The sequence below is a fragment of the Triturus cristatus genome, chromosome 7 (assembly GCF_964204655.1).
Source record: "Triturus cristatus chromosome 7, aTriCri1.1, whole genome shotgun sequence".
NCBI lineage: Eukaryota > Metazoa > Chordata > Amphibia > Caudata > Salamandridae > Triturus > Triturus cristatus.
Window position 1 is genome coordinate 93,741,436 of NC_140590.1, and position 12,887 is coordinate 93,754,322.

General features: G+C 45.5%; 1 protein-coding gene across 1 annotated transcript in view; it reads left to right on the top strand.

The window, feature by feature from the left end:
- Nucleotides 1-403: 403 nt before the first annotated feature.
- Nucleotides 404-12,887, top strand: part of LOC146808903 (phospholipase A2 inhibitor and Ly6/PLAUR domain-containing protein-like) — a 78,835-nt gene continuing 66,351 nt past the window's right edge. The window contains exon 1 of the mRNA XM_085615715.1: nt 404-532. Within this exon, the coding sequence (XP_085471841.1) occupies nt 481-532 (52 nt within the window). The 5' untranslated portion in view covers nt 404-480. The remainder of the gene's footprint in view (nt 533-12,887) is intronic.

Here is a 12,887-nt window from a genome sequence, read left to right on the forward strand (position 1 = left end):
TCCCTAGATGCGTCACTCTAAATTGGCCGCATTTTTTACGCCACCGCAACAGCTGCACAAAAGTGTTGCAAGGGGCTTGTAAATCTGCCCCAATTACATTAAAGTACCCAGTAGGCCTCGCTAAGACTGGACGATTTAGACAATGAGGAAAGGGTGGGTGACCACAGATGATGGCTCTTTAGCGTTATCCTCAACACAAGCTTTGGAAATCCACATGTGAGGCATGTTAGATATTCAGGCCAATAACAGAATAACTGTGTACTGGGAATGTACGTCGGTCTGACGCAGCAGTCATACGACTTTCCAGCCCACATAGCAGGTGCCACATCCGGTTGGATGCCAGGTAGGGGAGGTGTAGCCAGGATGTTTGCTCCTCTATGGGGGATAAATGCAAGATCCTGAGAGGTGTGATTCACAGAAGAGCAGGAGACAGGCACAGACCAAGACTCTTGTCTTTACCCAGCGTCTTCCTACATCATCATGACGTCACTTCTGGCAGTCTTCGGTTTCCTTGCTGCGGTCTTGTATGAGGGTGAGATATGATCACCATACCTTTATACTCCATTAATTCAGTATTTGTTGTAACTTTACCTTTAGCGTGCGTGGTTTATTGTATGTTCATTACACCCTCTTCGCTATACTACAACTATATGAAACATTGCAGTGTGTAACAATAAAAAGTCAATTCAAAATGTGCTGAAGTCTAAGAAACGTACAACACATTTAAACAAATGACAGCAAGTTTGTATTGATTTGTCGATTTACCAAATGTGCTTGTGTTCGTGAAATGTGTTCTGTGCTTATAAAATGTGCTTGTGTTTATGAAATGTGCTCTGTGTTTATGGAACTTGCGTGTGTTCATGAAAAGTGCGTGTGTTCATGAAAAGTGCTTGTGTTTATGGAATGTGCTTGTGTTCATGAAAAGTGCGTGTGTTCATGAAATGTACTTGTGTTTATGAAATGTGCTCTGTGTTTATAAAATGCGCTCTGTGTTTATAAAATGTGCTCTGTTTTCAAATAAATGTTGCCCTTCTTGCCTTTTTCTTTGGATTTACACAAGACCTGAACAGCTCCTCACAAGAACTAGAGATTTGTAAAGCTTTATTTATGATTCCTATTTTAAACTCCTGATTATGGTGTCTTAAATGAATAATGTTGGGGACACCGTAAAACACAATAATTTCTCATTAAAACTAGTTCTCAAATACAAATGCAACGAATGATCACTTTGCATAGCTGGGACAATAGATATCAGTAGTGAAACCACCCTCCAAAGTATGGCCTCTCATGCTAACATTTTGCTCGGGGTTTGCATAAAAAAAGGTTCTACATGTTGTTGTGGTATTTACTTTCCAAAGCAAATCATGATTTGTGATATAAGTTACCTATAGTGACACCACGTTGTGCTACTTTGCAATCCCATGCAACTATACTGAAGCAAATGCCTATCTACTAATATACAGGCAAGAATGATGCCTCCTCAAGGTTGGCGTAGCAGTGGAAAACTCCAACTTTGCATATGTGTTGCATGTACAGCATTTATATTACAGCATACATAATACATAGTCAAAAAATGATTAGTGCATAACTTTTTGTGTTGCAAAGGCCACATTTCAGAGCGAAACCGATTCTAGACATCAGAGACTTTGTGGTATAGGGATACGGGCATCTTTACATGGCAGCAGAGGGATAAGGAAAAAGAGTGCCATACGTTAGTACACATGTTATGTTATGTCATATGCATTGTTAGAGCGCAACAGTTACCCTGGGGTGTCCTGGCGCAGAAGCTTAAACAGTCAAATTGCAGAAAGGCATGCAGTCGCTAATTACTAAAAACTTAATGGCACTGTTCTGATATTTCAATCAACGTAGCAACTTTGGTTGCTACTCTGTGTTGCATGAATACTTAGCATTAAGGGATCCGGCGTTCTCCTTTTCATTCACGTCAGCGCATGAGCTTTGGACATTGGGTGTCAGACTGATAAGTGCAGAAGCGCGCCTAGAAGTTTGAAGACAAATAGCACATTAACGCTAAAGTCTGTGGAAAGCAGAGGACAGAGAGGACTTTTAGGAATCAGAGTACTTTAGTAATGAGGTGCCAACGGAAAACTGAGAACAAGGGGACAGTTGTACTTTATTGGTAAGAAAAGAGCACCGGTTAAGAAAAACACACACATCAGTTCATGTTGATTGCTAAGTTTAACAGTACAATAAGTAGCTTAATGAATCTTTCCAGGATGTGATTGTATTAATTACTCAAAGTTACCTTAAGATAACTTCACATGTGCGATTAAACTTTGCTCTAAATATGCTGACAGTCCTGAAATAGAAAGATTGCAGCATCAATCGTTTGTAAGGTTGAAACACAGAATTAGTTTCTACTGCGTTTCTCTTGCTCACACTCATACCCCTATACCCGTGGTTGAATGTCTCCTTTATCCCTGCTCATACCTGGAATAGGAGCAGACCCATCAGCCCACCCCCCCTTCCCGGGTTTCCCAGTGCTTAGCATTTCTACTTTTATTAAATTTAGAAAGTCAATGTTTCAAAGAACCCATAAGAGAAGCTGAAAGGTTGCTCATGAAGAAAAACTTTTCCATCTGCATGCCTTATCAACACACCATTCATTTTGATGAGCCTTGATGTTTACTTTTGTTAATGTTAAAATAGAGGCGTTTTTATTAAAAAACTACCAGAAGCGCCATAATATGAAAAGTAGTATCAGTCTGTGTCACGCGTTACAGGCTTAAATTCTCTTGTGCCCTAATGATAGCCTAACTATAATTACTTTATTAACTTTCTTGCTTTATCAAACTTGCTTGAAAATGCACCATTGCCCACTCTTTAAAAAATATAACTCCCGGGGTGGGGGCAACTCCCCCTTATGACAATCAGGCACATTTGCTACACTCGCACGCCACAGGGGACGCATCCTAAACATTTACGCCTCACCACTTTCAAATGTCACCAGCCGCCACTGTTAGCAAATCTGCCCTAAATGCACATGGGGTAAAGCCAGGGACATCTCGATGCTAAATAACACCACATACAGTGCGAACATAAATATACTATAATCTTCAGATTTTTTTTAACCCTATACTCAATGCAAGATTATCCTTGGCATAATATATTTTTGCATTGTGTAAAGGGGTGGCTGCTTCTAATAAGCCTTGAAAAATATTTAAAGCAGGGACCAAAACAACAGGGTGTGCAAGATTTCCTTGAAGCTAGTGCAATTTCACCTGCACTTTCACTTTCTGAATGCTTTGGAGATGTTCAAAAAGGTAACTTATTCTTGTAAGTAATTTATATTTAGAAGTTTAATCATACACGTTTGAGTGACTATTACTTATAACTGTATACAAAATCTGAATAGAAAGTTATTCAAAAGCGTGGACATACATGTATCCACTTCCTGATATACACGGCGGAGCCACATTTATGAGTGAGCCAAATGTATGAGTGTAGGTTAGTACTACTAAAAAGAAACAGTAGTATGCCCAGCACCACACGTGACCAACTACTACTACTGCAACACCCTCCTATCGAGAGTAATGGAAACAGAGACTTCAAATAAAACACATTCAGGCACATGCATCAATGTAAAAACCGGTCGCAAACGGGCAGATTCTCAGAATCTGCCCCTTTGCGACCAGTATTTTTGCATTTGGGATGCATCATCCCAAATGCAAAAATCGCAATTTAAGGAATCTCTAAATTGCGATTCCTTAAATTGCGATTGCATTTAAGGAATCCCAAATTGAGATTCCTTAAATGCAATGCATGAAAGTGAAAAAATTAGCGATTTCGCTAATAGGGGGAGCAAATTACCATGAAGTTGAACTTCATGGTAATTTGCAAAATAAGGCAAGAAGGGCACTTTTGTGCATTTTTCAAAGTTTCATGTTGCGCACACACATGCCCTTAGAGCATGTGTGTGTGCAACATATGTGCACAGATCAATTTCAGGGGTGCATTAGGGTGTCATTTACTGGTACTCGCAAATTGCTCATGCAATCTCCAATTCATTCCTATGGGCCTGGGGGCCCATAGGAATGAATGGGACGGCATTCCTTAATTGCGTCTCGCAATTTGCGAGGCGCAATTAAGGAATTTGTAGGAATCGCTGTTTTTATAGCGATTCCGACATGCATAGGCTTTTGCAATTCCTTAATTGCGATTCCTTAAAAATCGCAATTAAGGAATCGCAAAAGTCTTTGTTGATGCATGTGCCAGTAAACTAACTAAATCATTACTAAATGTATGTTAACATTAAAAGCTCATAAAAATACAACACATTTATTATTTAATTCTAACGTATTTTAACAACCTTCTTTTAATTTAAAAACTATTGTAACATTACATTTCAAAAGCATCATTAAATTACTTTTAATTGCTTCCTTACTTCATTGTTAATTATTATTTGTGCATAATAGACTTATTTTTATTTAGTTGGGAATCTAGGGGCATATTTACAATAACTGGCACATCCCTGCATATCAGCAGGAATGCGCCAGTTATTGTGCGCCACAGCTCCGCCACCATGGATGCGCCGCATTTAGAATGCGGCGCACCATGGGGCAAAAACAGCACAGATGCGTGACGCATCAGTGCCGTAAAAGTGGCGCATTGCTGGAGTTGCGTCGCAAGCACGATGCAGCTCCAGCAATGCTCTGGGGGGCCCTATCTTGTTAATGCTGCATCAATCCTTACGCCTGCTTCAGGCAGGCTCAGGGGTTTTCTTTTGACGCAGCATGGGCCTAAAAGTGACTGAGTGAAATCTTGTAGATTTCACTCAGCAAATTTTAGGAGGCATTCCTGCGACGGAACGCCCCCCCCCTGCGCAGGAACGCCTACATGTGGCCCAGGGCTTAACAACGTGGCGCATCTCCCAGATGCGTCACGTTGTAAGTACCCCGCACCATGGCACAGGATTTGCGCCGCTGCTAGGAGGGCCCGTCATAGCAACATCATGATCCTGGGTATCCCGAAGCACTCAGAACAGGGCAGCGCGGAGCGGTTCCTGGAGAACTCGATACGAACTACGCTATGCCCCACTGGCCCATCGGAGGTCTTCGTGGTGGAGAGAGCCCATAGGGCGCTTGGTCCCTCCGCTGCCGCCGGGGGCCCCCCCAGGGCACTCATAGCAAAAATTATGAATTATCGGGACAGGGACTGTATCCTGAAAGCAGTTAGAGAAGCAACAGACCTCACTTTTGACAACGCCAAGGTCTCTATTTATCCGGACTATACACGCCAGGTGCAGGAGCAGAGGAAATCCTTTCTTAGCATCAAGCAGAAGCTACGTGAACTTCATCTACAGTACATGTTACTGTATCCTGCAAAACTCGAAATCCCTGCCCTACAGGAGGTTCTGATATCGCAACTTGAGGTCCCATTGCTTTGGATGGGGGACTTTAATTGTGTCCTAGACCCTGACCTTGACAGGTTCCCGCCCAAAACTGGTATGAAACCTAGAATGACGACGAAACTCCGAGAGGTTATGGGGAACATAGGGGCTCATGTTAAATGGCACCTGGGACACCCAGCCTAGAAAGTGTATACTTGTTTCTCGTCCACTCATAATACACACAGTCGCTTAGACAGGATTCTGCTTGCTAATCCCGATGCGGCTATGTCCTTTGAGGTGACCATCAAGCGTGCTTCTTATCTGACCACTCCCCTGTGGCATGTGTAGTTGATTGGGGGGCCCCAATAACTCGCCCACGGACTTGGCGGTTGCCGGCAGAGGTTCTTGAGGACCCAGTAGGGAAGGAGCACATAGAAAATGCCTTAAACGATTATATTGACCTTAATTGGGATGGGTCGGACTTATCACAAGCCACGAAGTGGGAGGCCCTCAAGGCAATGGTAAGGGGTACATGCATGGGCCTTACATATGGGGTTCGACGGGAGGAGCGTTGCCTCTTGGAACTACAGACTCGCGAAGCCCCTGCCGCAGCGGGGAGGGGACGGGAGCGCGGCATCCAGGAACGCATCCATGACATTTGGGTCAGGCTCAACAAATACACCATCACACAGTACAGACAACGCCTTCATAGGGAAGGAGATAAATCGAGCCAGCTTTTGGCTTGGACACTCTGGAGGGAACATGCCCTTGACACAATTGTGGCTTTGTGGGAGCCCACGGGAGGAATGGTCCACTCAGAGGTGGGACTTCTCCGGGTCTTCAGGTTCCAACTGCAGACTGCCTATACCGCGGACCCTGCAGTCTCCGAGGTATCCTATCTCCCTTACCTCCAAGACCTGCCACTATGTGCTATCCCTAAGGTAGCACAGAAAGAGCTCGATGAACCTCTAACGCTGGGAAAAATACAATCTGCCCTGCAGTATTTGCCGCGTGCCAAAGCCCAGGGGAGCGACGGGTTCCCCCCAGAGTTTTATCAAGCCTTCGTGGGCACGCTTTCCCGTCTCCTATTGCAGGTCTACCTCGAGGCGTTTGAACGCAGAGTCCTCCCCCCGAGTATGTCAAGGGGGGGAAATATGCATGATTTTGAAGCCTGGAGGGGATGCCCATGAGCCCTCATCGTATCGTCCGATTACAAAGATAAACACTGATGTTAAAATCTTATGCAAGCTCTTGGCTACCCGATTAGCGCCTTACATGCCTCACTTAACTCATGAGGACCAGTGTGGGTTCATACCGGAACGAAACACAGCAATGAATCTGCGCCGGCTTAATCATATCATGCATGAGGTGCGTGATCGGGTGGAACATATGGTCTTGGTCCCCATTTACCTTGCCAAGGCGTTTGACATGGTGGTGTTGCAGGGATTCTGTTCATACACAGAACTATGTGCAGGAAACCAGGACCTCAGTGAATTATGGTGTACCAAAAACTCACCTCAGAACCCAGAACCCCTTATCCGACCAGCATCAGTGTCCCATTCGTTATCCGTATCAGCACGGAGGTCCGAATGAATAGACAACCCAGAACAAGCGACTTAGAGTACTCTCAGGAATGGTGGGAATCAGAAATACCTTTTCGTAATTATTCTCATAGCAGTCTACAACAAGAGTAAACAAAGACACGGTAAAGTTTAAAGAGTTTATTTTATAAACCTTGTGTCCTAAGATGCAGTACTTTGGCTAACACAAGCAGACAAATGATTAATATCAAAACCATCAGCATTGTTACAATACCATAGAAAATAAAGGGAGAAATCATGTTATAAATGACAGTGGATTACAGCCACCTTCCCTTTGCTAATAAACTAATATTATTATAATAAAAGGTCTCTAGGCTTGAATGGGGAACCCCATACCGTAAAGATCAGCTTAGTGGAATCACATCACAGGATCAGATGTGGTCTTCTCCTGGGAAAGCTCTTCTTCAGAATGTGTGTTAAACATGCAGCCTGCAATATTAAAAGCACTCGACTTTCAGGTATTTGCAGCTGCGTGCGTGTTATGGCTAAATAGTGGGCCGATCAACCTGAACTCAAAAACATGCATTGTCTAGTGAGCCAGACTGTTTCTTTTACACAATGTTCAGACCAAGGTTGCAGCTCACGGCTAGGGATGTGAACAACAGACAGTTCTCATGTGAAGAAAAGGCGAGCAAGCAGTTTTCAAATAATAACATGTAACTGCAGTATCGTGTGCAAAAGCAGCAGAAGTGGCAAGATGGCTTTCTAACATCTAACGTGGTTATGCTCACTTAGCATTATGTGTATGTAAATTGCCGCCCCCACTACAGTGGATTGGGGATACCTTCATGAGGTCTTACGCGCTGTGGGGTTAGGCCCTAAATTTTGTCACTGGATTCGCATCTTGTATACAGCAAGGGTTAAACTTGGGAGAGCGAGATCGGAAGACTGGCAACTGGGAAGGGGCACTCGTCAGGGGTGTCCCCTCTCGCCCTTATTGTTTGCCACGGTCCGGATCAGGACTGACATGGAACTCTGGGGAATTACAGTGGGTGCCAAGAGTCACATCATTTCCCTATATGCTGACGATGCCCTGTTTAATTTGACTTCTCCCGGGACGCACTACCGGTCCTGCTGCATCACCTAGACAGATTTGGTGAGGTCTCTGGCTTGCGACTTAACCGCAGTAAGTCCCTGATTTTCCCGCTAGCGGGACTGGCCTTGGTGCCTCCAGGCGATCTCCCAGACATGGGACTGCGTTGGGAACAGGTGGGATTCCGCTACCTTGAGATACAGGTCGCCCCAACAGACACACAGGTGTTAGCACATAATGTGGACCACATAATCGCGTCTCTACAACAATCGGTGACATTTTGGAACACTCTTCCGCTGTCATTGATGGGTAGGCTGGCCATCTCTAAGATTGTGATTCTTCCCAGGACGCTATATGTACTCCAGAACTCCCTATGTCCGCTGCCACCACGTGTCTTCAAAACCCTCAACATGCTGCTGACATTCCTGTTTTGGGCGGGCCGGCGTAGTAGAGTAGCTCTTAACACTATTATACAGAGCTATGAGGAGGGCGGTTTAGGAGCCCCATGCTTCGACTTATATTATTTTGCGGCCCAATTGCAACATGCGGCATGTTGGCTGACAGATGCGGACAACTGGGAGAAAAGTCTTCTCTCCGACAGGGCGGATACTCAGGCACTACAGGAAGCTTTGATGCAGGGCAAAGGGTCAGAAGCATCTCTTCCCTACATAGTGCAACATACAGCCGGTACATGGCAGCGTTTTGTCGAAAAAGTCCTATGGAAAGCACCCTTTCACAGGGAGCTCCCGATTTGGATACTGGCCCTCTTCATAGACATGGGACGATATATGTCTTTTCAACCTTGGAGGGAGGGTGGATGCGAAGTTCTTGCCGACCTTTTTCCCAACGAGACCTTTATCACCTACGAGCAAGCAGAAGAGAACTTTGGCCTCGGACAGGGTCAGTTCCTACATTTCCAGGGAATTCAGGACATAGTAAAAACCACCAGGCTACAGTACCCAGATATTCCACCCCTCACACACACCCTAGACATCCTGCTTATGTGCGGTACAGGTCACAGGCTGCTATCTCTCATCTACAAGGCTATGAAACTAGACTCTGCCCAGCCAGTGCCACCATCTCGGGTTGCATGGGAGAGGGATCTCTCTCTTCAGCTGGAAGAGAAACAGTGGGCACGCATAGGCGCCCTCACGCGAAAAGTCTCCTGCAATGCCAGGTTTCAATCAACACACTTTAACTTTCTGCATCGTACCCCGGTATCTCTGAACCGCATTTCGCCCGATAAGGGAGATAGATGCCCTAGATGTGCCACAGAAAAGGCGGGCTTTTTACATTTAGCTTGGGATTGTCCTCTGGTCAGGCAGTTCTGGGTGGAGGTGGTGGGCAGGATAGTTGCAGCTACAGGTATTCGAATGCAGCTTGAACCCTTACATTGTTTACTTGCATTTGTCCGGAAGCCAAAGAATAGGAAACTCCCATATAAGCTTCTGCAGTTAATGCTAGTGCTTGCTAGGCGAAGGGTAGCTATAACCTGGATGGGGCAGAGGGGCCCAAAAGTGTCCATCTGGCTTAAAGATGTGCAAGAGTGGTCTCTAGCTGAAGAAACACATATGCAACTCACCCGAAGGGATGAGAAACTGCAAGAAGACCTCATGGTTTGGCTGGTGTTGTGTTCCTTAGGGTTGGCGGAGAGGGAGTCCTCCTCGCAGGATACGACTGATGGCGAGGAGAGTGGGTTGGATGAGGAAAGCGGACCTCCCCTTGCCACGGAGTGAGGGTACTGACCCCGGTTATATGCACACTGGGACTCGATGTTATGCCCCATGTTTCTCCTCACTGTAGAATGCTTCTGAATACTTGTGTGACCCCATGGTATTCCCCCCCCCGATACGATCATCTGTGCTACATGCCAATGATAACACCAATAGTATGTCTATGAACGCTGTATTGATGCCGATTTGTTTTTTTGTATTTGTATAATGCGAATTGAAAAATAAAGTTTAAAAAAAAAAAACATTCGCCCAGCTCGATGTTCAGTTGCTACCCCGGTAGTGTGTGCTGCTTCCGCTTATGTATATTAACCATGTGCTGAGGGTGTGTAATGCTTACCCTGACTTGATGAACAATCAAGACAGCCACAATCTGTGCAGGTAACAGCGGTGGGGCCGGGTAAGGAGGGATTTTGAGGGACGATGCAGAGGGAAAATTAATTATTTATTTAAATTTTCCCTTGGCATTGTCCCTCGAAATCTCCCCCCCCCCACCCGGGCCCACTGCTGTTACCGGCATGGACCGCAGCTGTATCACGATGTATCCTGGATATGTACGTGAGGTGCATAGCTCTTGAGATAGTGTGAATCTTTTTAATCTAGGTCACCCGGCAGTGTCTGCCTTACTCTATGTTAGCTATTGGTTCTTGTGCTTCGTTTGTGTCATGGGAAGTCTGGTCCAGGCCTTCTAGCCAGAATTTATGGAAATCTAGTAATAGTGCATCCCATGCCGCTGCCAGTGGCAGTGTTCACAGCCCTAGGGTATCTTCACGGTGCAGCAATTCTCTATCTGCTTGGGCCCAACATATTAGTGATTGCAGCCAGGCTTTTGTGGTTGGGGTTTCAGGAGACTTCCAGCACCTAGTGATTAGGCGTTTGGCTACAATGAGCCCAAGATCTATAATTCAGGACGTCACTTCATGCCTCTTGGATCTCTGGTATAGGCCCAATAGGCAGATCGCCCAGGAACACTCCACGGCAGGACCAGTGCAATGTGCTAAGTGCATTGTAACTCCTTCCCAATAAGAGGCAAGAGCTGTGCAGGCTCACAACATATGCAAAAAGTCTCCATCTACTAGTTTGCATCTAGGACATTTAGCATCTATAAGGCGTAAGTATTGGTTAATCTTAGCTGGTGGCATATGAGCCCTTTGTAGAATAAAATACTGTATTAAACGGAACCTGGCATTCCTTGGGATATGCGTTGGTCCCTCTAGGATGTGTTCGTAGCGAGGCTGCAAATCATTTGGTAAGATGCCTTCAGGTACCCATCACATGCAGGTATTGAATTTTGAGGTGTGTTGTGGGTTCCTGAGTCATGTGCCCCCACAATACTTGCAACGCCCATATTAGCGTGGTGTGTAGAATTAATTGGCCTTGAGGTAGGCCGCATTGCTCAGCTAGTGTGTCAAATGCCATCAAGTACTTATCGTGATACAGGTCTCCTAAAGTCTGTCGTCCTGCAGCTTCCCAGGTAGGGAACTCTGTGGCTCTGCACAACAGTCTTAGTATGTCCCTTTTGTGTGCTTTAGACTGCGGCAAAAGCACTTGTAGGCGATGGTCGTCAGAAGCTTAGCAGGCGCTGCCCCCTTCTGCCGGGGTGGAACAGGGCTGCGATTTGGGGTGAGTGTAACCAGGCTGCTGCATGGCAGTGTCTGTTAAGTACAGGCCGCTATCCCAGCGGGCCACCCACTGCAGCTGCACTGCTAAATAATAGTGTTCCATGTTAGGTACAGCTAATCTACTTCAGTTGACGGGTAAATAGAGTTTTGCCAGTGCTACTCTGCTACGTGTGACGTGCCATATGAACTGCCTCAGGTCTTGCCCAAGCATGTGAAAGAGCGAGGGATTGATATATAGCGGCAAGTAGCCTTGGAAGCACCACCATCTTTAAGAGCGCAATTAGACGCATGGTGACCAGCGGGAGGGTATGCCAAAAAGACATTTGCGACCTTACTGCTGTTATAGCTCATGAGAGGTTGCCATCCAGAAGATCCTCCTGTTGATAGTAGATGCGGATACCTAGGTAGTGAAATGCCGACTGTAGCCAGTTTACTGGTACACCACCCAATGCTAATGTTGGGTCGGGGTCGCATCAATGAACGGGTACAGACATGACTTGACTTTCCCCAATTTACCTGGAGTCCTGTTAAAGAGGTGAACTCTGGCAATGTCGTTACTATTGCTGCACACGGTGCACGAATAGCTCGAAGGTATATCAGGTATAGGTATATAGGTAAACTGTGTGCGTGCCATCACCCAGAGGGATACCCCATTCTTCTGTCTGGTGGAGAGATTCGCCCAACAGCTCTATGGCTAGTGAAAATAACAGCGGGGAAAGCGGGCAACCCTGCCTAGTACTGCGCTCAATTGAGATCGCCTTAGATACTTAAGGGCCTGTCTTAATTTTAGCTGTGGGCTGAGCGTATGGTAGTTTAACCAGACTCAGGAATTTTTCGCCCAGCCCGTACTTACTAAGAGAAGCGAATAAAAAGTCCCTCTCTAGTGTGTCAAACGCTTTCTCTAAATCGAGCACTAGGCAACCTGAGTGTGCCCAGCTGTCACTGGATAAACAAACCACTAGGAAGAAACCATGTAAGTTCATCAATGTACAGCAATAGGTCACAAATCCATTTTGACCTGAAAGTACTAGTTGTGGCACTATAGGGGCCAGTCTGCTTGCTAATATCCATGAGTGTAGCTCATTAGTGAAAGTTGGATCTGCTGTATGCAGCTGACAATCCATCTTTCTTTTTTCAGCTTGTAATTTGGTCTGCCTTTCAAAGACGGACAAAGAACCTCCTGCTGTATGAGTCCTTAAGCACCAAGTGTTGTTTGGTTGACCTGCGAAACAACTTTTAGCGCAATCTCGAACAAAGTAACTAAAGCCATTAACAAACATTGACAGATTTTATAAACAGGAAATCTGAACTGGGGGAAACTACTCTTTTCTTTTAGAAAAGCGAGAATCCTCAAAGATGCGCTGGTCTCTAGCTGCCCTAAAAAGACCAATGAACCTCTCTACCAGGACAGTACTCAACGCCTGGGGTGTAACTAACAGGACAGGACATTTCCCATGTGGAAACTGCAGTGTATGCCACCTCACTGTCACCACTAAAAGTCTGGATTTGGAACCAAACAATACGTGTAATTGAAAAACAACTAAAATGACA